General features: G+C 35.6%; 2 protein-coding genes across 2 annotated transcripts; both read left to right on the forward strand.

Annotated features, from left to right (window-relative positions):
* Positions 1-4,124: 4,124 nt before the first annotated feature.
* On the forward strand, positions 4,125-9,334 carry LOC102888556 (olfactory receptor 11H4). Its single transcript, XM_006906935.2, has 4 exons — positions 4,125-4,171; positions 4,872-4,922; positions 7,946-7,993; positions 8,410-9,334. The coding sequence occupies exons 1-4, from the start codon at positions 4,125-4,127 to the stop codon at positions 9,332-9,334; spliced, it is 1,071 nt and encodes a 356-aa protein (XP_006906997.2).
* An 11,755-nt stretch (positions 9,335-21,089) lies between these two features.
* On the forward strand, positions 21,090-22,013 carry LOC102885312 (olfactory receptor 11G2). The gene has a single exon (XM_006906927.1). The coding sequence runs from the start codon at positions 21,090-21,092 to the stop codon at positions 22,011-22,013; it is 924 nt and encodes a 307-aa protein (XP_006906989.1).
* The last annotated feature ends 3,122 nt before the right edge of the window (positions 22,014-25,135 follow it).

The following is a 25,135-nucleotide window of genomic DNA, read 5'->3' on the forward strand; positions in this document are numbered from 1 at the left end:
ATTATTGACAATAATATATTACATAATATTATAATATAATTAATATAATAATATAATATTCTTATCATCACTGGGCAGACACATTTTTTCCAACTTCAAAAAAAAAAAAAAAACATTTCCCTATTTCCCCAAGTGCACTGATAGTGAAAACACGAGGGACAGAACTCTGAAACTCTGAGATCCAGAGGAAATGAAGAGCAGAGGAAGGCTTATCTGCAGACACCGTTTCCTAGTCTCAATCAGTGCCTGAATCAACTCCTTCAACAAAGGGCAGATGCCTATATTCCATGAATGTGGGACGGAAAAAAATATGTGTTATATTTTGAGTGTGGAAATGTAAGTGTGAGAATGTACCTTTCTACCTTTCTAGTTGAAAAAGAATACATCACTTTCAAATTTTGTCAACTGAAAAGGTAAAAAAAAAAAGATAATTATATTGCTTTCATTTCATTTTTTCTATAGCCGTGGTTTTTGTGAACTGTATTCTAAACTACAGCATTTTCTTTAAAATAAAATCTACTGAAGAAAAGTAAAACCCAAATTGAAAACTAATATTTTCCTTTTTGTTTCTTTTAGGGAAGAAAAGTAAACTGAGGGTAAGATATAACTCCTTCCAATGGGAAAGGGGTAACAACACAAAACCTCTCCAGAAGCTGATGACTATAATTTCTCATAACATTACATTCAGATTTTTAAATTTAACTACTAATCCCAGCCCTAAGCTTACGAAATGGTATTGGTCACCCAAAAGTGAAATACAGCCTTCAAGATGCCCTGTTGGGAATTTTTTCTTTCTCTTCAACCTTGGCACAGGCTGACTTTATCGGCTTGAAATCCAAGTAGCAAGTGAAGGGGATGTGATATTCTGCATGATAAGTCAAATATGACACAAATAGTGGGCTTCCTACCACTTTAGAACATTAAAGAAATAGTAAAGATCACAAAAAGTGATCTTTAGGGAAGGTAGGAGATCCAGAAGAGTAAGTACTTTCAAAAACATTTTATAAAGATTTTTTTTCAGATTATAAAGATAATGTATGTTATTTGTAGAAATTTTAAGAAATATAGACATATTTTAAGAAGAAAATTATATAACCTATCCTCTGACCTTGAAAACTTACCACTATTAATTTTAAGTTTTATTTCTTTCCAGGAATTTTTTATTTCTTTGAATTACTTTTTCTACAGAAAGGTATATAAAGAACTATATAAACCTTTCCTGCACAAAAAAAACTCTATTACATATAAAGAACTTTATAAATCTTTACTACTCAAAGAATCAGCAATGTCTTATTGCTTACTAGAAACTTAGAATCCCAAGCCCCACCCATTCATTTTGAGTCGGAATCTGTATTTTAACATGATCTGTGGAAATTCTTATAAATTGTTATTGTGAACTTGCTTATTAATTTTTCTACACTTCTGATTATTATTTAATGAATATAAATGTTTTAAAAGTTCTGGGTATTTATGAACTGCCTGTCAGAAAAAAAAAATTTACAAGTTTATGTTCCCTCCAGCAGTTCTTCTGAGTGTCATTTCTTTGCACCTTCACCAACTCTATTTTCATGATTATCCATCTATGCTAATTTGAAAAACAAAAGAAAAATTACACTTTTCATATTTAAATTAACAATCTTCCTCTAAAAATGTGCAGGTTTAGATTTAACAATTTACACTGAAATTTCATATGCATTTCTTAAAATGCCCCTTAATTTTAATTGAAAAGAATATTTCTGATTGTTAAGACATTTTACCATTTAAGAATATATGTTCTAAAACATCCCTTGCATTGAAAAGTATACAAGAATACAGTAGGCACTCTGTAAACTTTCATTGAGTTTTTAAAATGGCTTAAGCCAGTAATCAGCTCTAAAGCCAAATGAAGTTTAGAAGATAACTTAAAAAAGATTGTACCTATCATGTGAAAGTTAATAGAAAATTAACTTTCACCTATCAAGTGAAAGTTAATAGAAAATGAACTATATTTCAAGATGGACAGCAACCAAAAAGTTAATGCTGTTATTTTTAAATATTTTACTGAAAAAAAAAGTTATGACATATTGTTCTTTATTTATACAAGTACTAAAACTATATAAAATGAGTAGTATTGTAACTAGTTCTTAAATTGTCCAAGGTCAGAAATCCCAAGTCATATTGTCATTTTAGAAGTAAGGGAAAAAAATCAATGGAGAGAAAAAGATAGACAGAAACATACAAAGAGACTAATGAAATAAAGCATTTATAACGAAAGAATGAGTTTCTCTAAGAAATTTAGTGAGCTTTTCACTATATTAATACCTAAACAAAGTCCTTCCAATATCAACTGATAGTATTGTGATGGGAGGCTCTCCTTGCTTGCAAGGTTTATGAAATGAAAGGAAAAGACTGGGCCTCTGGACAGAAAAACGCATGGGACCCATCAATCTAATTTAGAGTATGGACAGCTCCAAAGGATGATCTCCTTTCCAAAAGGAAGACAAATGTATAAAATAGAATTGACATAAAAATGAAGTAAAACAGCACTCAATTATTTTAAATAAGCTTTCGTTCTTAGACCTAGGCAAATTATATCCCAGGGTGCAAAAAATAGTACAGATGTGATTTCAAAACCCCTGTCAGAAAGGGTATCATCAATAAATCAAAAATGCCTGTCAGAAAGGGTATCATCAATAAATCAAAAAACAGCAAGTGTTGGCGAAGATGCGGAGAAAAGGGAACCCTCATACATTGTTGGTGGGATTGCAAATTGGTACAGCCGTTATAGAAAACTGTATGGAGGTTTCTCAAAAAATTAAAAATGGATATACCTTTTGACCCAGCAATTGCATTTCTGGGTATTTATCCAAAGAAAACCAAAACAATAATTCGTAAAGATCTATGCACTCCACTATGAATGGCAGCACAATTTACAATAGCCAAGATATGGAAGAAACCTAAATGCCCATTAACGATGATTGGATAAAGAACTTATGGTTCATATATACAATGGAATATTACTCAGCCATTAAAAAAAATGAAATCCTACCATTTGCAATGACATGGATGGACCTAGAGGTTATTATGCTGAGTGAAATAAGTCAGACAGAGAAAGATAAATACCATATGATTTCACTTATATGTGGAATCTAAGGAAAAAAAGAACAAACTAATCAAAAACAAACTCACAAATATAGTGGATAATTTGGTGACAGACAGAAGGGAGGGGGGTTGGGGGGCTAGGAGAATGGGATGAAGGATTAAAGAAGTACAAATTAGTAGTTGATAGTTGGCCATGAAGATGGGGAGCACAGCACAGGGAATGTAGTTAGCATTAATATGATGGCTAAGTGGAGGGCCAGAGGAGGGAGGGAGCAATTGGGGGAATCATTTTATGAACAATATAGATGTCTAACCAATGTATTGTATACTTGAAACTAATTTAAATAAATAAACTTATTTTTAAAAAACTCAAAAAATATCCTAAAAAAAAAAACACCCTAATGGTGTCTTTAAAGAATTCTGAAGAATGAAAAAAATTTTTTTTAATAAAATTGAACAAAGCTACCAGTTTAAAGTCCAAAAGTTGCTTCAAAATTTTTTAATAAACCATCTGTTTAATAATATATGCCAGAATGTTTTCCAGAGATGCAAGGTCATTTTCACCACTTTTGTATTATCTATTTTTAGCTTAGCCATCTATCTACAATTGTTTGTAATAATAAATAGTAACCTAGAAAAAGTTTTGAGTGATCTGAAAAAGCATTTTCTGATGTTCTATATAACATTTTAATTAAAGACACAGGTGAAACTCACAAGAAATTTTATCAAATTTATAGGCAATAAAAATAGAAATGAAAGCTAATATTTGAAAGTCTTAAGATCTTAATAGACTAAAATAATTAATGAAATTCAGTAATTAACCTCCCTCGCTTTAAAATCTCAATGACACAAGCATCAAATGGGGCCAATCTGGTTTTAAAGAAATTCTTGTGAACGAACTCAAAGGGCTTTGATAAAATTAAAACTCAATAAAAATCAAAAGTATAAAGTCATTGCCTAAATAAGCTAATGTCAATTTAAGTGCATGAGTTTCTAGAGCAAGAGAGATTACTATAGTACCACTGTGCTCTGAGTCACACAGTATGAGGAGTATTGTGTTCAGTTTTAGTAAGATCGCATCCTCAGAAAGGTATGAAGAATCAAAAGAAGGCAACCAGGATGATGAGCACTCTGGAAATGATGTCATATTCAGTTGAAGAAACCAAGAATGCTTAGTGTATATCAAGAAGTTTCAAAGAACACATGAGTACCTTCCTCAAATATTTTTAAGTGTTGCTGTGTAGACCTATTCTGAGATAATGTAGTTGAAAGAGCACAGATCTGCCCAGCACTGCCACTTACTGCCTACCCATGACTCAATGATCACTTCCATAATTGTTGGAAGAATAAGAAGGATAATGCATGTTCAAAATCCTAACAGAGTATGTGCGTATGATGGGCACATAAAAAGTGTTAACCTCCCTTCCCCGAGGGAGAAATAAGACCAAGAGGATAAATCAAGATGGCAAAGTTACCTAAGAATGTAAGAGAGAACAAGGAAGTTTATCACAGCTTCTAAAAATGAATTATTCCAGCAGAAGCTAGATCACCAACTAGCAAGAAGGTAAAAGAGAGAGGCCCTTACTGCTGGTAGAAGGAGAGGAGGCTATAGAACCCTTAAAGTCTCTTCCTGCTCCAAGATTTGGTGAGTTCAGATCAATAAGAAAATGTGATTTTGTAGATCTCATTCTAATCCATGGTATCTCTGAGGCCAGTGAATATAAGCAATACATTATTCCAAAATATAAAAGGCTAGACTTGACAGTTTTGTTTTTGTTTATTTCCTCCAGAGTACAAGTGGAAACAGGTGAACATGGAACAGAATTCAGCTATTCCCTTAAGTAAGTTCCTAGAGTACACTGAATCAATTGTGCTTCGTGCTACAAAAATAGCTGGAAAATAGAGTCTCAGGCAGGCAGTGGTAGAAATGGGATAAAATAAATTACATGTTCCAACAAATAGAATTATATAACACCCCGAAATGCAAAAAAAAAAAAAAGATTTCCTCTATCTCCTTTACATATCTCCTCAGTGTCTATCATTGCTTCTTAGTATTCCCTCTTTTTTTTTTAATTTCTTTTCATTTTACTTCTTTATGTTAATTATTTATATTTATTTTGTATAAATGAATGAGAGGTGATCTGCTTCAGGTTATGGATAACTTGCAGAGCTAAATATTGCAGATCACAAAAGTCAGGTAAAAGTAAAATAACTCTACAAATAACTATCTGCTCTGACCTCACTTCAGTTTACTTGATAGAGATCACCTCTTTTTTTTTTTAAACTACTGCCATGAAATAACATCTCATTTTCAATGTCCAGTTGATGCTATTTATGGCCACATTTGGTGACACATTAAATTCAGCTTCTGAAGTTGAACTGTGTTGTATGGTATTTTAGTGCCTTTTAACTATTCTTATTACAAAAGAAATAATAATAAAGCCTTATAAAATTTTTTAAAAAGAGGAAAAAACATAATTCTACCTAAAAGGTATGATTTGAGGGCTTCTGAGAAGAACATACCACCTTGTCCTCAGATGATGTGGTGATGTCTATAGCACCAACAGTTACTCATTTTATTAATCCGATTCATTTTTTCCATGATATGGGTGACATTTTTGATACATTTATGCTGGCGGGCTCCTAAAATGGTGAAAAACAAACAAACAAACAGTAAATTAGGAGCCAAAAAGCATGGACTCTTATTCTGACCCTGTCACTTACTGGTTTGGGACTTCAAGCATTTAACTTCGTCTTTATCTCCTCATATATGAAACAGAAGCAATAATCCTTGCTATGGCTCCCTTATAGAGTAACTTAAGAAAGTCCCTCTAAAAAAATACATGTTAAACATACGATTAACTTGTTCAAAACTAATCCTTTTCAAACTGCCTCCTGTGAACCTCCACGGACATGAAGCAGCTGTTGCCCAGTGCTTACGATCATTACTTTCTCTATCACATGGCCAATGTAAAGAATCCTGGTATTAGCTTGTCATTTTCTACAATTGCATCTGCAAACCATAGCCTCTAATCACACCAGAAGAGCTGATACCCCTTTCTCCCAGCCACAAACTCAGAGCTTAAGAAAAAGTCACAGTTCAAAGGTTGGCATGCTCTCTTGGAATGGAATATCTTAGATTTCCGTGTGCCATTGTAATTACAATGAGCAAAAGAGACACATGCCTGTGATTCACCCAGGTCTACAAGTTTCCCCCCAGTAAATGCTGCTCCAATGAATTTGGTGTGTGCGACATCTGGTCACATGCTCATGTGTACATAATGAAAACTGCTAAAATCTTCACAGATGTTGAGTTTATGTTTATGCATGAGTTTATTTAATTATTTTTTCCCAGAGAACTGGCATTGTTAAGAAAAGGTAAAAAGAGAATTTGAACTCTAAGCTTCTAAAATGAAAAAATTGGTGAAACAGAGTTAATAGACCTATATGGTAAACTTCTGGGTTGAACTTTGCCTAAGTCAAGGCCTAAAATTTAGATAAGCTTTTTTTCTATCCCCTTGATTCAAAAAATAGCCAGGCTTTCTCTGAGGCAAAAACAAAACAAAACAAAACAAAAACAAAAAACAAAAAAACACAAAATCAAAGAATACCAGAGAGAAAGTTTTCACCAAAAACTTGATTTCCATAAGGTTGCCTGTTTTAAAATAGTATTTGTTGGTGCTTCTCTGTTATGGTCATTTGAATGCAGTCTGATCCTCATTTCCCAGGAAATCCCACAGGTGAACAGATGCGGGAGTCGGGAGCAGCGTGGGAAGGGATCACCCAGAAAAGTTTGTAGAAACAAAACTAGGTGACCTTAATTCAAACTACAGTGTTAGGAAAATTATCCTATCATTTATGACTGTAATGGTATCCCTACCAGGGAAGACAGTCTATAAAGAAGAAAATGAGCGCTCTGGTATGTTCAATAGGCAAAAAATGGTCTTAAAAGGAAACTTATTAAGGAGTTGTACCTGCTGTGGTCTGAGAGGACTGAGGAGTGCTCTCCTATTCATACACACACAGGTACACACACACACACACACACACACACACACACACAAGCACACATACTTACCCTATCATGTGGCTAAAATTCCATAGGCAAAAATATTCTTTGGCATTTTTTGTTTGTTTGTTTGTTTGTTTTAATTTTTTATGGTGCATTGGTTAACGAAATCCATTTCAGCTGTGTGTTTTAACAGTAAGGCATATATATATTTACGCTGTGTGTTCATCTCCCATAGTTAGATTTCTTTCTGTCACCAGATATTTGGCCCTTTTTATCCCATCTACCTCTCCCCTCCCCACTCCCCCCCTTTGGCATTTTGAAGTCAGTTTAATTTATAAAGATTAACAAGGGAGTGTAACATCTAGCATAATAATTTCCAAACAGTTTCTAATAGCTTATATTTCTTTAGCATTTCATAATTTGTAAATGGCTTTTGCATACATTATTTCATGCAATTCTCATGTCATCCTTGCTATAGAGGTATTATTATTCATATTTTACACACTGTTTTAGAGGTTAAATCCTTCCCTGAGTAAATACTCTTCAGAAAGTGGTGGAGCCAAGATCTGTAATTCCCAAAGCCCATGTTCTGCCACAGTTCCAAACCTGAGCTGGAACCCAGAAATCTACATCTTTCAAAGCCTTCCTCATATGATTCTGATAATATCAAAGCCTGGAGTTTATGTACTGCACCATTCCACAGAGAGAGAATAGATACAAATAGTGGCCTATTGATGGTCAGTCAGTTAATGTAGCTCAACTATACCTTGCTTAAAGTCACTCTGTGGTTATTTCACATCTGGCTTCAAAGCCTCATGTTCTCTCTTTTATATCACTTAACTGATATTACAGTAAATCAACCAATTCTAACTTTTTTATGATTGAATTGCCCATGTCAAAGTTTGTATCTCCACTTAGCTTTAGCCAGCCACCTATCTGTATTGTGTACACCAATGGTCTCCAAAGTTGGGTTCACCAGGCAATGCAATGAGGGATGCAGAAAGGAGATAGCTGAATTTCTATTATTATTTTAATTCTAAGAAAGCTTTTTTTTCAAAATCTTCACCAATATTTACTACATTAATTGACTGTGGTTTGTATATTGTTTAAATAGTCATGTATAAAAGAGTATATTCGACAACTGTATTGTTGGGGTACCCAATCAAAAATTGAAACTACTGCTCTAGATCCCCTCCCCTTCAAGCAGGAAAATGTGTTCACTCTCCTAGGGAGGACTCAGAAGGCATAATTTTCTTTGAATATGTAATTTCTGCTGCAATCCTCACAGGATGGAAGGAAATGACCTCAGAGGCCAGAAATATTTCCTACACTGTGAGTGAGTTCATCCTCTTGGGCTTCCCTTGCCGCTGGGAAATAAAAATCTTCTTTTTTTCCATATTCTTTGTGACTTACATCCTGACCCTCCTTGGAAACATGGCCATCGTGTGTGCGGTGCGCTGGGACCGCCAGCTCCACAGCCCAATGTACATTCTGCTGGCCAACTTCTCCTTCCTGGAGATCTGCTATGTCAACTCTGATGTGCCCAACATGCTGGCCAACTTCCTCTCCCAGACAAAAACCATCTCCTTTGCTCAGTGCCTGCTCCAGTTGTACTTCTTCTTCTCATTGGGCACAACCGAATGCTTATTTCTCTCCATCATGGCCTATGACCGGTTCCTGGCAATCTGCCGCCCCCTGCACTACCCTACCATCATGACTATTAAGTTCTGCAGTAGCCTGGTCATCTTCTGCTGGGTGTATGGTTTCCTCTGGTTTCTGATCCCAGTGATACTTGTTACCCAGCTACCATTTTGTGGCCCAAATGTGATTGATGACTTTCTGTGTGACCTGGGTCCTCTGCTGGCCCTGGCTTCGGCCTGTGTTCCAATTCCTGGGACTGTTCTCATATGTAGCACCATGAGCTCTCTCCTCATTTTTGCCACCTTTTTCTACATTATTGGCTCCTACACCCTGGTGCTGAAGGCCGTAATGCAGGTGCCCTCAGTTGCTGGCCGGAAGAAGGCCTTCTCCACCTGCTCCTCACATCTGGCCGTTGTCTTACTATTCTATGGTTCTGTCATGATGACATATGTGAGCCCAGGGTCAGGGCAAGCAGAAGGCATGCAGAAGTTCACAACTTTGTTCTACTCAGTTTTGACCCCTTTTTTCAACCCCATGATCTACAGCCTTCGGAATAAAGAAATGAAGACTGCCTTGAAGAAAGTTCTAGGAGGTTCCTAAAATTGATCTGTGATGTTAGTGAGTTATTCTCACATAAGTTCAGACTCTGAGCCTCCTATCAGTGAAGAGCTGAGAAACTGGAAAGTCAGTGTGAACTTTTTGAAGGAGGCATTTTAATGTCCTAAATGCCAGGTCATTAATGAAGCCTTTCCCCAGGCGGAATTAATTCTTTTCCATAGCACATTACTTGTACTTATATTCGATGTGTCCTTCATTCTTTCTTGTATTACTGTTAGCTATTCACAAATCTGTCTCCACGTGCCTCCCAATCTTATTAGATCGTGAATTATTTAAGAGTAAAAACTATGTGTTATTAACTTCTGTAATTCTAGAACCCAACATAGTACTTAGCACAAAAGTGTCAATAGTATTCATTTAAATAAAACAAACATGTTATTAATATTTCCTCACTAAATTCTATCATTCTTGACATTCAGGACAATATCTAAAGAAACTATACAACTCTGTAACAATCTGATTTTGTATGTCCTGTGGATGAGGTGAAAAGAACTTTGCTAGAAAAATGTGAGATCAGTCTAAACTGGTCGGACCAATCATTAAATGATAATCAAATCAATGGAATAGTCTCATCAGATGAAAGTTAAGGTCTAAGAAATTACCTGCTTCCTACACTTCATTAATCCCTTCGTCTAATAATGTAACAGCTTTATTTTATATTCTTCTTACTAACCATGCTTCCACTCCTGCATATTTTAAAACATATACAACCCTTACCACCGAAAATGTGGTTTTGGGATCATCAGCTGGGCAGTTTAGTAGGCAGGATCTCAGGGTGCCATCTCAGGTCTGTTGATGCAGGATCTGCATTTTATCTTCAGTGGATTACTGTGCACATTAAAGTTGGAAAACCACTGATCTGCAACAGACTCTCTGAACTGCTCGTAATAATCACACCACAAATAGGACTTTCTATTGATACCTACCTCTACTGAACGGTGGTTCTCAACTAATTGACTCAGAATTGGGGGTGAGAACTAGGCACAGATATTTTGAAAAGTTCTCCAGGAGACTATAATACACTGAGAGGGTTGGGAACCACTGCATTCAAATTTAGGACTTTCTGAACTCTACAATAACACAGAATAAGACCACATCCATATTCCTTTTCTTTTCAAAAGCCACCTTAGTGCAAATCAACCAAATCGAATATTAGAGAACAATAGGATATGTTATAACATAAGTATAATAAACATTACTTTGCCAAAACAAAATTATATCCAAAATAGATGTCTTTTTTGAATGATTTTCACATGTGTATATTTGGCAGATTATGCTTAATAAAAAGAAAGGGAGTATGAAAATCTCTCTTGGTATTGTACCAGCCTTTGGGGTGACTCAGGTTAGCAATATTTCTTTCCTGCCCTCAGAGAGACCACAACCCAGTGATGGAAATAAACTTTCTAATTATCACTTTGTTTGTTTTGTAACAACTTGATTAAAATATAATTCATATACCATAAAATTCATCCTTTTAAAAGTGAGCAATTCGATACTTTTTAGTTTATTCACATAATTGTGCAACCTTCACCACTAACAAATTTTAGAATATTTTCATCACTGAGAAAGAAATCCCATACCAATGAGCAGTCACTTCCTACTTCACCTTTCTTTCAACCCCTGGCAACCACTTATCTACTTCCTGTGCCTATGAATTTTGCCTATTCTAGACATTTCATAGTAAATGGAATTATATAATCTGTGGCCTCTGTGGCTGGCTTCTTTCACTTAGCATAATGTTCATCCATGAACAATTCAACCATGTAGTAGCACATGTGAGTACTTTATTCCTTTTTATTTCAAATAATATTCCATTGTATGGATATACAACATTTTGTTTATTCATCCACTAATTTATGGACAATCTATAGACTGATGGTTTGTTCCCATACTTTTATGTTCCTTTGTATGTCACATTTCTTTTGTACTTAAAACTGGACATTTTAAATAATATAATGTGGCAACTTTGGAAATTAAATTTCCCCCACTTTTCCAGGTTTAGTTGTTATTGCTCCTTCTTGTGACTGTTCTTGCTGCTGATACTGCTGGGTTTTTTTTTTTTAATTAAGTTTATTAGAGTAACATTGGTTTATATAATTATATAATTTTCAGGTGTACATTATAATTTGACATCTATTTGTAGGGTCTTATAAAACTACAAGACCCTACAAAAGGGTCTTGTAGTTTTCATAATATAGGTCCTTCACATTTTTGTTAAATTTATTTCTAGGTATTTAATTCTTTTTGTTGCAATTGCAAAAGGAATTATTTTTTCCATTTCTTTTTCTGGCACTTAGTTATTAGAGTATAGGAATGCTATGGATTTTTGAACAGTGATTTTGTATCCAGATACTTTACTGTATTTGCTTATTGTTTCTAGTACAGTTCTTGTGGAGTCTTTAGAATTTTTATAGAGAGAATTACGTCATCCACAAATAGTGACAAATTGACTTCATATCCTATTTGGATGCCTTTTGTGTCTTTCTCTTGTCTGATTGCACTTGCTAGGACCTCCAATGTTATATTGAATAACAGTGGCAATAGTGGAGAGCCTTGCCTTGTTCCTGATCTTAGAGGGAAAGTTTTTATTTTTTCACCATGAAGTATAATGTTGGCTGAGAGTTTGTCATATATGGCCTTTATTATGTTAAGGTACTTTCCTTCTATACCGATTTTGTTAAGTGTTTTGATCATAAATGGATGCTGTATCTTGTCGAAGGCTTTTTCTGCATCTATTGATATGATCATATGATTCTTATTTTTGAATATGTTCATGTGGTGTATCACATTAATCGATTTGTGTATGTTGAACCATTGCCGTGACCCTAAGGTGAAGTCCACTTGATCGTGGCATATAATCTTTTTAATATGTTGCTGCATTTGGTTTGCTAGTATCTTATTTAAGAATTGTACATCTGTGTTCATGAGAGATATTGGTCCATAGTTTCCTTTTTTGTGTGTTATCCTTACTAGATTTTGATATCAGATCAATATCGGCCTTATTAAATGACTTGGGAAGTATTGTCTCTTCTTTGATTTTTGGGGGGAAGAGTTTGAGGTGAACAGATATTAAATATTCTTTGAATGTTTGGTAGAATTCACTGGTGAAGCCATCTGTTCATGGACTTTTACTTTTTGGCAGATTTTTGATGATTGTTTTAATTTCTATATTGCTGATTGGTCTATTTAGATTTTACAGTTCTTCTTGATTCAGTCTAGGAAGATTGTATTTTTCTAAGTACTAATCCATTTCTTCTAAGTTATTAAATTTGGTATTATATAGTTTTTCATAGTATTCTTGCATGATCCTTTGTATATCTGCGATATCAGTCATAATTTCCCCCTCTTTCATTCTTGATTTTGTTTATTTGTGTTGTTTCTCTTTTCCTTTAGTGAGTCTACTCAGGGGTTTTGTTGATTTTATTAACCTTCTCAAAGAACCAGCTCTTTGTTGTCTTTATTTTTTCTTTGTTTTTTTTTGTTGTTGTTGTTTTTGTTTTCAGTTTCCTTTATTTCTGCTCTAATTTTGATAATTTCTTTCCTTCTGCTGACTTTAGGCCTCGATTGTTCTTCCTTTTCTAGTTTTTTAGATTGTTTATTTGGGCTTGTTCTTGTTTTTGGAGATAGGCTTGTAATGATATGAACTTTCCTCTTATGACTGCTTTTGCCATGTCCCAAAAGTTTTGATATGTTGTACTATCATTATCATTCATTTCTATGTATCTCTTGATGTCTCTTTTTATTTCTTCTCTGACCCAGTTATTCTTCAATAGCATGTTGTTTAATTCCCATGTATTTGTGGTTCTTCCTGCTTTCTTTTTGCAGTTGATATCTAGTTTCAAAGCTTTATGATCAGAGAATATGGATGGTATGATTTCGTCCCTCTTATATTTGTTAAGGCTATCTCTGTGTCCCAGTATGTGGTGGATTCTCGAGAATGTTCCATGTGCACTGGTAAAGAATGTATAAGCAGCTGTTTTGGGATGAAAGGCTCTGTAAATGTCAATTATGACCACTTGGTCTAATGTGTCATTTAAGGATGTTATTTCTTTATTGATTTTCTGTTTGGATGATTTATCCATGTCCGACAGTGGGATATTTAAGTCCCCTACTATGATAGTGTTTTGGTCTTTTCGCTCTTTAGTTCTGTTGTTTCTCTGCAGTCCCGTCCTGCTTCTCTGCCTTCTGCCCTGATGACTGGGCCCTGACACTGGCCAGCCGCGGAAAGCTCATACATAGCTTGCCCAAGCTGGGCTGTTCAGGGAACTTGTCGCACCTTCACCCTTCCCCCTCCTCCTGCGGGGAGCTCAGGCGGCTACAAGAGGCAGCTTCTTGATTTCTCCCAGGCCACTCCCGACACCCGGGACTCTGTCTTGTGCTAGCTATTATGCGCAGATCCCATGCTCAGACATGCTGGTGTGCAGTTTGGGTGTTTTTTGTTGAGTTTTAGATGTTCAGCTTATTGTTGTTTCAAGGCGAGAGATCTGAGGACGTCTCTCACTCCGCCATGTTTCCCAGAATGTATGTCGCTCTTAATTTTTTTAATGACTCTTTTTCACTAATTCTGTGAAGTCTATATCACCCGTGATGTGTAGTTACTGAAGTCTCTGCTTGGTTAGCTTTAGTGGTCAGATCATGATTGCACAGAAATTTCCTTAAATGCCTTTAACTAAGTTACCCATTCTCTGCTGAGGAGCTCTCTGTTTTGTGCTCCAGCAGTTTATAACTCCGCCTTAGTCTTCATTTTCTACTTCTTGCAGGACCTCAAATACAGTCATAGGTAAACATTAGGGTCATCTTAAGTCTTCTTTAAAAATGCACACAGCCCTACACATGTATGTGACTTTCTAGATCCCCAGGAATATATTTGAGCATTTCAAAAATCACTATGGACATCTCATTCCCCAGATCTTCCTTTTAAGTTTTTTGTCTAGCCTCCCATTTGTTCCAACTGACATCACTGCTTCAGGCAGCTACAATATTAAACTGCCATTGACTGTTTTCAACATATCCTTGGGATAGGGCTTTTCCTTTTGAGCATGCTCTGATTCAGGCCAAATAACAAGCCCTGCAAATAAGGAAGTTTTTCCAGGGAGTTGTAAAACAGGTCAAATAGTGAGAGTTCTCCAAGAATAGGGCTTTTTGAGGAGCTCCAAACCCTGCCTTCCCTCTCCAGTGGCTGCTAGTCTCCTGATTTTCACAGATACCATGGTTGCAAGGCTGCTCGTTTTAAAACTAATATGGAGCTGTAGAAAATGCAAATTTATCTGTAGTAAGAGGGTGATCAGTGGTTATCTAGGGAGTGAGGTCAGGGAGGGGTAGGAGGGAGAGACTGCGAACAGCCATGGCGATTGGAGTTTATGATTACGTTTGCTATCTTGATTATAAAAATAATTTCACAGGTGTGTATATATGTGTGCATGTGTGAAAGTTTATTAAATTATACACTTTGTATATAGTTTATACCACCATAAAACTGTTTAAAAAATAAACGAGTATTCTCAGATCCAACCCAGAGATGGGTAAGGAATATAAAATGGATGGAAAAGAGGCAAAGAATAGTACAGATACCCCTGAACACTGTTAATTGATCAACCTTCCATGCCTGCATTTCTAGGTCACTTTCTCCAAGGGGCTTAACTCTGCCACCTCAAGTCAATCACACCAGCTGCTCTTTTACATCTTCCAGAGGTTAAAATTACTCCTTCAACGCATATTTTTTGAGCTTCCACTGTGTGCCCAGATGCTTTGTTTTTACCAAGGCATTGAGACACCTGAAGAAAAATGTGAGAAGTAGGACAAGAAAAGTGAATGAGGCTGGACGGCAGAGTGCCTTGTTTGACAGGATGAAGACTTTGAAATATTACGAAATATAAATTGTGGACAAGCTCAGAAGTAAGCTAACTTCACCAGTGTTTTAGACAAAACCTTCTTCCACGGTAAGAAGGATGGAGAACTTGGAGATCAGCTGGGTTAAAAGATCCACCCCTCTGTTGAAGATAAGTAAGTCTTAGAGTCCACCTCCCAGTTGCACTTGGTCAGAGAGCAGCTTCAGAATGACCCGGCTCTGACTGGCCTTAGCCAAGAATATCCTTGGGCCTGAAAAGTGTCCCTAGATGTAGCTGTCTTCTTAGAGATGTCTGCATAAGTCTCATGAAAACACTTCCTGCTTCACAGCCAACTTATGATGTGTTAGGTTTGTCAATGCCCTTTGGCCAAAGACTACAGGAATACCCATAGATGAATGAGTTGGATTTATTACTCATAACAGCAAAAGATAACATACGCCATGGGAGAGCCATGGGCTGTCTCAAAGTAAGACATTGTTAGAAAGAACCTATTAAAGGGTTGGTGCTTGGTTGAGAGATTTGGAGGAGGATCTAACAAAGTGGTGGTTTGATGTTGTCAAAGCAAGGGCAATTCTAGACTAGGTATCTCAGCTAATCTAATCTATAGAAAGGACAGACAAGAAGGAAGATAGGGCTATAACTGGCTTTAAAAAAAAAAAAAAACTAGCTGTCACTAATTTAAGCCAAGAGCAGACAATATTGATATTTTATTTTTTTTCTGTGTTTAGACAAAATTATAAAGCAACCTTATTTTGTCTCATTTTCTCATGGCCTCAGAGGTTGTATTTTGTAAAATTGTTATGTCCAATAACAGAACAGAATAACCTAGCTGAGAGCATCAGACTATCTTATAATATAACTTTGAGGTCTAGATGTGAATTTCAGATCAGTTATGGACATCCGAAGCTGTTTTTATTTCTTTCAAGTTTGTAAAATTCTTTGTTAGACACATGGTATGCACACTTAAGGGAGTTAGAGATAGACTTATTGGTTGATTATTCATCAAACAATCAACTGATTTGTTAATATTTCATTCTATCTGTGAGAGGTTTAAAGCATGGAAAACATATTACTTCAACTTGCACTGAAAAAAATAAGTTTCATAATATTATTTCTACTTGCAACAACAGAAATTAAGGCAGGCCCCAAGGGAAGTGAATAACAAGCAGAGAGATGTCTCTTGACACTGTTTACTGTTTAGAAACAGTAAATGGATCCTTAAGGATCAGGAAAAACAGGGCTTACTTCTTGGCAGGCTCTGCTTATAACCCCACCATCCTTCAGCAAACACAATCAAGGATTCTTATCATAACAGTTTCCACCTATTTTTTCTCCTTTCTGGTTATTGCCAAGAAAACTATCTCTTCCCTCTATGGAAAAAAAAAAAAAGAAAACTTTGAGAAGATTCAGTTTGGAACTCCATTTGTCGATCCAGGTAATAAAGTTACATAGTGTTTGGAAGAGTAAAAAAATCATAACCAACTAGATTTTTACCCACAGCTCGTTTTGTATTTGCTATCGCCATACACATACAACCAATATTTCTTAAGCTCTTACTGGTCAGGCAATGGTCAAGATACTTCCACAGACATTTATCTCATTCAGTAATCTTTATGACAGCCCTTTAAAGAAGGCATGATTATGTCCATTTTATTGCTAAGAAAACTGAGTATTAATTTCCTATGACTAGTTTTAAAAAGTTCTTACTCAATTCAATGCTTTCTCCATTATACAACAGCTGCCTACCACTTATCCCAATCTAATTATCCTTACTTTTAAGTATTTTCCAGAAACAGATTACCCAGTGTAACAGATGCAGCAGCCACCTCACTGAAACTATACAGACTAGCTAAAGGAGGGAATCAAGTTGGCAGGAGACATCTCTGGACTGGCTATGGAATAAGGATCAACAAATAGACGTATCAAGACTTCTACTGTACTGAGCTTTGATGAAGATTACAGTATCAGGGAATATCTTCCTCACACTATCTCAGCCTTTCCTGGGTTGGCTAATTTAACAAGTAAACCATAGAAGGGTGATTGCTGTTAACTAACTCACTCCAAGAGGCTCAGGTACATAAACACAGACATCACTGTACACATGTTCACAGGCCCTCTGTCTCTTGTCAATACAGGATGATTCAACCAGCCCCCCCACCCCACACACACTTTTTTTTTTTTTTTTGACAGCTCCAGCTCAGACTTGTGGCAGGTGAACATTATAATTCTACCACGCAGTGGAGCTAAGTAATAAAAGGTGAGTAAAAATACAGTCTGGTTAAATATATTAGATTGAGCATAAAATGGTGATGGCCATTCATGTTTTCTAGAATACTTTCCTGTTTTCCAGAACAGCTTTGTAAGACTTCCTGATACAGAATTTTTCTAAGAGGAAATGGTTTTACTCAAAAGTCTAACACAATTGGTTTTTCCATTTTCAAAGAGTACTCTGTTGCTGTGTGGAAAATGGAGGGTAGAGGGGCAAAAGTAGAGCCGAAGTGCCTCTAAGGATGCTGCTGCAGAAGTTCCAGGAAGAAAGGATGATAATTTGAACTTGAGTCATGACAATGAAGTCAAAGAAAATTGCGTATTATGAGTCATATTTTAGAAACAGAAGCATCTCGCCGATGAGTTGGATGTGAGGAGTAAAAGAAAGGAAGAGATATAACATTAAAATAGCCTAGACCAGGAAAAGTAAGTTTCTGAACATTAACTAAACCATTCAAAATACTGAGAATGTTTTGAGATGATGGACAAAGTGATTGTCACACAAAATAACCTTTAAGAAACATCCTGCAAAAAAAAGAAAGAAAAAGAAACATCCTGTAAAACACTTTGATTAAAGATGACCAAACCACAATTAGTAACAAATTATTTTGAACTATTGAAAAATGAGGAATTTTTCTTTAAGTTGATATTAAATCTATAGGTCTAAAAAGGATTTTTTTTTTAATTTTATGGGATTTAAAGTTCATAAGTGACCTTCATATGTTGTAGCAAATTTTCTTTTGAGTCACTTCTACGATTCATTAGTTAATGTATTCTCATATCTCCAACATTTGTTAATGGCCCCATTCACAGAACAGAAAATTTGGAACAACTATTGCTTCAGAAAAGACCACATTCGGAATGTTTTTATCCTGAATGAGACTTGGTTAAAGTAATGCAAATATATATTGGATACTTTATGTCTGGTTTAATTTCACTTAAAAAAAAAAAGAATACTTTGTATCTGAAACTTAATTTCAGTCCCTAGTTACACATTCTTCAAATCAGAGAGGAAAGGGCATTTAGAAAGTGTAAGTTTATGGTACAAGAACCAGAACCTGTTCATCCCACAGCTCAGGCACTAAAAGACCTGAGATAATATAAGTTAAGACATAAATTAGCAAGATCTTGAGAAATTTTATTGGCCACATGAGTCCCCTATGTTATGGAAATACAAAATCTAGAACTAGATCTGACTTAGAGAAAGAAGCTTTGTACACACATTATAAGTTCCAAAATATTAATCAGTTTGCTAGCCCCCTGGCACAAATTTTTTTTCTCTCCAAAAACAAAACAAAAATACGTTGTAATCAATCAGTTCTCCCCTGACACCTTCTGCCATTTATCCAGGGAGATCTTACTGTTATTGAATATTTAAAAGAGACCATTGACAGATTCCTTGGGTAACTATGCCAACTCTCAAAAATAATTTATGATTGATTGATTGATGCTATATTCCAGATAATGGAAAATATATGTTTTTTATGCCCTATTCGCAGAGGCTATAGTAACCAAGACCACGGTCTGGGTGGAGGATTTTTTAACAAAGGTCGGTGTTTTCTTAACCCAGGAAAACATAAAGCCATTATGCAAATGTATAACCATCCAAAATCATTATGCCTTGAGGTGCTCCAAAGAAGTGATTGGGAGGTAGAAATTTAGTTTTCTTTACCAGTTTTCTGCTGCGTGTATCTTAACATTAGATCAATAATATCAGGTTCCATAGTTTACATGGCCTTTTCAGCATCATATTTCCAACCCAGACCATCAGAGACCTATTTTGACAAGACCGGATTAATGCTGATCCTATTTCTCAGCTGTAGCTACCCTGGATGACTGAGAACCTGTATTAATAGAAGTGAGCAGCAGCTATTTTCTATAATTAATTTGAGTGTTTTACTCCTGAACTTGATAGATTGCAACACAAAATAGAATCAATGAGTTAGTTAACTACCTCAAAAGAGAAAAGTGATTCCAATAGCCCCAACGGTCTCCTGTTCCCTGGCCACGCAATCTAAGTCAGCTTTGCCCACAAGTAACTGTGAGGGTATAATCTCTTCCTGAGAACTAAAAAAGTGCATTTATTCATTCATTTTATGAATATTTGTTAAAAGCTAAGTGTGAAGCATTATGTTAATTCCAAATCACTTCTGATAAAACAGCTTCTCAGAAAAACTGCTTGTGAGCCTATGACAAGTTCTGTTTGAAACTTGCTGCTCCAGAAAATGCTCCTGATACACTTCAAAGAATTCTCTCTTGGGAGAGGCATATAGTTGAATAGGAAGTATGGTGAAGAAACGCCTTATTTAAATCACAAGGCTGATCACAATATCCAAGCTCATAAAAGATGGATAATGAACTTCCCAGAAATGGCTGTAAATTGCATCAGGCATAAAATGTTCTCCTACGCCAAGTTTGGGGACAGTTCACCACTTCCAGAATACTCCCTCTTGAGAACAGAAGAGTTATGGTATAACTACCTACTCTGAAATTTAAAAAAAAAAAAAAAAATTACTGCCAAGAAGAGAACTACCCAGTCTGATATAATCAGGAGAAAGAAAGAGAAAGAGAAAGAGAGAGAGAGATTGGGGAGGGAGGGAGAGAGAGAGAGAGAGAGAGAGAGAGAGAGAGAGAGAGAGAGAGAGAGAGAGAGAGAGAGAGAGAAGCTGTTAAAATGCAGTTTATATGTCATTCCTCAGGCTCTGGTAAATACAGAACTTAATAAGAAAAAGATGTTGACAGTCAGAGCTCTCATATACTGTCATTGGGAGTGAAAAGTAGACCAATAACAATGGGACACTGTTCAACTTAATCTGCTAAAATTGAAGAGACACACACCCTATAATACAGCCTAAAAAAAGTGCATGCTCATGTGAACTAAGAAATATAAACTATATGTTTATAGTAGCATTCCTCGTGATTGTCCCAAACTGGAAATAACCAAAATATTCATCTATAGTAGAATGGTTAAACAAGTCATTTATTCATAGAATGCAAAGGTATAGAGAGCAGTAAAACTAGACAAACTAAAGATACATAGAACAACGTGAATTTTACAAACTTACTATTGAACAAAAGAAGTAATCCAAAAGTACTACATAAAATGTGATTTCATTTACGTAAAAGTACAAACACAAGCAAAACTAAATACTTAGAATTGCATACTTGGTTGCTAAAATAATGAAAAGCAAGGAGATAGTTACCAAAAGGAAAGGAGAATGTTATAATCTGGAGTAACAGAGAGGCAGAGGATACTGATTGGGATGAATCATGAGAGGAGATTCTAGGATGCAAGTGATATTCTATTTCTTGACCTCAATGCTAATTACTCTTGAGTTTTATTCATAATTATTTAATAAGCTACATATTTATATATTAAACATGTTTACATACATTTCGCATTAAGAAAACATCTCTGTTTATCTATTGATCTTCACTAACTTCTAGTTTTTACAGTCCAACAATAAAGCAAGGATTGTATTTCAGGGTTACACAAAAATAGCAGTGATTGATAAATAAATATTGCATTCCCCATGGTAGCTTCAATACATATCTGGGTCCCCATCTATCTCTACACATTCATTAAACAATTTGCTGGTCCTTTCACAGCTCACAGATCCATGAACCCCTCCAACAACTCCAGCACCATCACTAGCTTCATCCTCCTAGGCTTCCTTTGCCCCAGGGAGGGGCAGGTCCTCCTCTTTGTGCTCTTCTCTGCTGTTTACCTCCTGACACTCATGGGCAATGGTTCTATCATCTGTGCTGTGCACTGGGATCAGAGACTCCACACGCCCATGTACATCCTGCTCGCCAACTTCTCCTTCCTGGAGATCTGGTATGTCACCTCTACTGTCCCCAACATGTTGGCCAACTTCCTCTCTGACACCAAGGTCATCTCTTTCTCTGGGTGCTTTCTCCAGTTCTACTTTTTCTTCTCGTTGGGTTCTACAGAATGCTTTTTCTTAGCTATTATGGCATTTGATCGATACCTTGCCATCTGCCGGCCTCTACATTATCCCACCTTTATGACTGGATATCTCTGCACCAATCTCGTGGTCAGTTGCTGGGTCCTTGGTTTTCTCTGGTTCTTGATTCCTATCATCATCATTTCCCAAATGTCCTTCTGTGGCTCCATCATTGACCACTTTCTGTGTGATCCTGGTCCTCTGTTGGCCCTCACCTGTACCAGAGCTCCTGCAATAGAGTTAACTAGCTCCACCTTAAGTTTTCTGCTCTTATTTATTCCCTTTCTTTTCATCATGGTGTCCTATATTCTGGTCCTACGAGCTGTGTTGAGGGTCCCTTCAGCAGCTGGACGAAAAAAGGCTTTTTCCACCTGTGGGTCCCATCTGGCTGTGGTTTCTCTTTTCTATGGCTCAGTGATGGTCATGTATGGGAGCCCAACATCAGAGCATAAAACTGGAATGCAGAAGATAGTGACTTTGTTTTATTCTGTAGTTACTCCACTCATTAACCCTGTAATATATAGTCTGAGGAACAAAGATATGATATGTGCTATAAAAAAATTATTGGGAACATAAGTGTTTTTGTTTTAATGATTTTGAGGGTCTTAATTTGTTGTTAATTTCTTGGTTAAAAAGACTGACTGGCATCACTCAGAAAATTATTCATAATGTTTTTGAACTTTATACACCAGAGTAGGTTTTTTTTTATTATTTCCTAGAATTCATAGGGCTATCAGGGATCTCAAAAATGTACTCTACCTCCCTAATTTTACAAATGACAGAGTACAGACTGAAAAACTGAGATGAGTTTGTCGGGAAAATATAACTAAAAATAAATCTCCTGCCAGCCCAGAAAACCTTTCCAAAAGATAGAAAAGAATAAAACAGTTTTAATATTAAATAAGTATTAAAGCAATGGAATATGTGCATCACAGGCAATCCTCTAAGAGATGGCAAAGACAAAAAGAAATCTAATCCCTTTACATAGCCAGGCAAATACAATCCATTACATACCTGTTTTCAAGATAAACAATAACTAGTCATGAAAAAGACTTGACAGCATCATTTATCACACATAGTTCATCCTTGATTCACCTGGTAATTGGGATGGCTATTTGTATTTTCTAATTGGCTCATACAAAGGAAAAATAAACACATCTATACAACAGGAGGTAGTTTGGGAGCTTAGAAGTTAGGCCACCAAAGTGAGGCTCCTACTGTGCCACAGAAATTGAGAGATTAAGGTACTATCTACTTTGATGATTACATTTCAATCAGATTTTCCAGGTCCTTGAGAAGGACATTTCTGTCATAAAGCTGGCAAGAGGCTTATTTAGCTTTCAGAAAGAGTTGCATGCATTTCAAAAACAAAGAACTTAATTACAAGTTTTCTAAAGTAAATAACTAAAGGAAGAGGGAAAAGTCTCTTCCTTTATTTTCAACAGAGATTATTAAGTCTCTTATTTTTATTTGTATTCACCCTTACAAATTACTCAAGATTATAACCACAGGGCAAAACCTAAAGTTTTCTAGTACCCTTTCAACAAAAATAAACTGTCTTTACTCTTCTACTTGAGTTTATAGTACAATTCTTCAGAATATCAGTCATGGTAGCATCAACTATAGACAAAAGATTGCAATATTATATATATATATATAATGTCAAAGATATTATATAACATATCTATATCTTCAGATCAATAAGAAAAATAGCATTAGCACAATTTTTAAAAGGTGCCAAAATGTGAAAAAAGTAAACAGCAAAAGTAAACAGGCTTTTAAATATCTGAAAAGACATTCTATTTTATTCAGAATTAGAAAAACACAAAGAAAATAAAAATACCGTACCACCCCCTTCCCCCCCGCAAAATTGACAAAGATAAAAAATTATGTTGTGAAAAATAGTATCACATCCTTTGCTAGTAGAGCATATATTGGTACAGCATTTATGGATGACATTTTGTGAAAACTATCAAAATTTAAAGGGCTTCCCTTTGACTCAGCAATTCCACTCCTAGATATTTATCTGAGTAGTACACTTACACACAAGAATAATGTCATATGTACAAGAATATTTATTGTTTCTAATAACAAAGATTGGAACAATCTAAATTCCCACTAATTAAGAACTAATTAGACAAATATACTGTATAACTATTAAAAGTGAAGATTTGTACATGTCTATTGATATAAAAATATCCTCAAATATGTCATTAAATAAAAAGCAAGATGAAGGAGTTCTGTATCTTAGGCTATATAGATAAGTATATATTTATGTTCATAAATATGTTATATGCTTCTTGAAGAAGAAAAGAGAAACTAGTAACTGAATGCTTTTGAAAAAGAGAATGGGGTATCTGGAGACAGAGAGTAGGACACCTTTCACTGTATATGCCTTTGTATTTTTAAAGTTTTGTTCTAGATGCATGTATTTCTATTTAACATATATTTAACCATGTAATTTTAACATTAAAAAATAAACTTAAAGCTTCTGCTCAGCAAAGGAAACCATCAACAAGGTAAAGAGACAACCATCCCAATAGGACAATATACTTGCAAGCAATGCCTCCGATAAGGGCCTAATATCTAAAATATACAAAGAACTCATACAACTCAATAACAACAAAAAAACAAATGATCCAATCAAAAAATGGGCAGAGAGCCTGAACAGGCACTTCTCCCTAGAGGACATACAAGTGGCCAATAAATATTTGAAAAGATGCTCAACATCGCTAGTTAATAGGGAAATGCAAAACAAAACCACAATGCAATACCATCTCATACCTGTTACAATAGATAAGCAACAGAACATGTAATAACAAATGCTGGAGAGAATGTGGAGGAAAAGGAACCCTCATACACTGCTAATGAGACTGCAAATTGGTACAGTCACTATGGAAAACAGTATGGAGGTTCCTCAAAAAACTAAGAATTGATCTATCAAATGATCCAGCAATCCCTCCTCTGGGTATTTACCCCAAAGACTTGAAAACCCATATCCAAAAAGATATTTGCACATCGATGTTCATAGCAGCATTATTCATGGTGGCCAGGACATGGAAGCAAGCGAAGTGCCCTACGATAGATAATTGGCTAAAGAAGCTGTGGTACATATGTACAATGGAATATTTTTCAGGCATAAGAAGAGATGAAATACTGTCATTTGCAACAATATGGATGGACATCGAGATAATCATGCTGAGTGAAAAAAGCCAGACAGAAAAATTGAAAATCACATGATATCACTTATATGTGGGATATAAACCTAAAAGCAACAAATGAACAGGACAAACAAACAGAGAAACTCATGGACATGGACTATAGACTAGTTGTTACCAGAGGGTAGGGAGTTGGGGAGGAGAGAGTAGGTAGACAAAATAAAGAGATTCAAATATAGGGAGGTAGGGGGAGGGCAAAGTGGGTAAAGGGGATTAAATATATGGGAGTTGAAGGAAACCAGACTTTGGGTGATAAACACACAATAGAATATATAGATGTCAAATTATAATGTACCCCTGAAAATTATATAATTGTATTAACCAATGCTACCCCAATAAACTTAATTTTAAAAATAAATAAACAAAGTTAAAAACTATTTCACTATAAAATGAGAACCAGGGAAGTATTTCTTCACAATTCTCTGATTCCTTGAGAATCTAGAGAAAGGGCTGATTGTTGATGGAAAACAAAAACAATAA

This window comes from Pteropus alecto, unplaced genomic scaffold (assembly GCF_000325575.1).
Source record: "Pteropus alecto unplaced genomic scaffold, ASM32557v1 scaffold462, whole genome shotgun sequence".
Classification (NCBI taxonomy): Eukaryota; Metazoa; Chordata; class Mammalia; order Chiroptera; family Pteropodidae; genus Pteropus; species Pteropus alecto.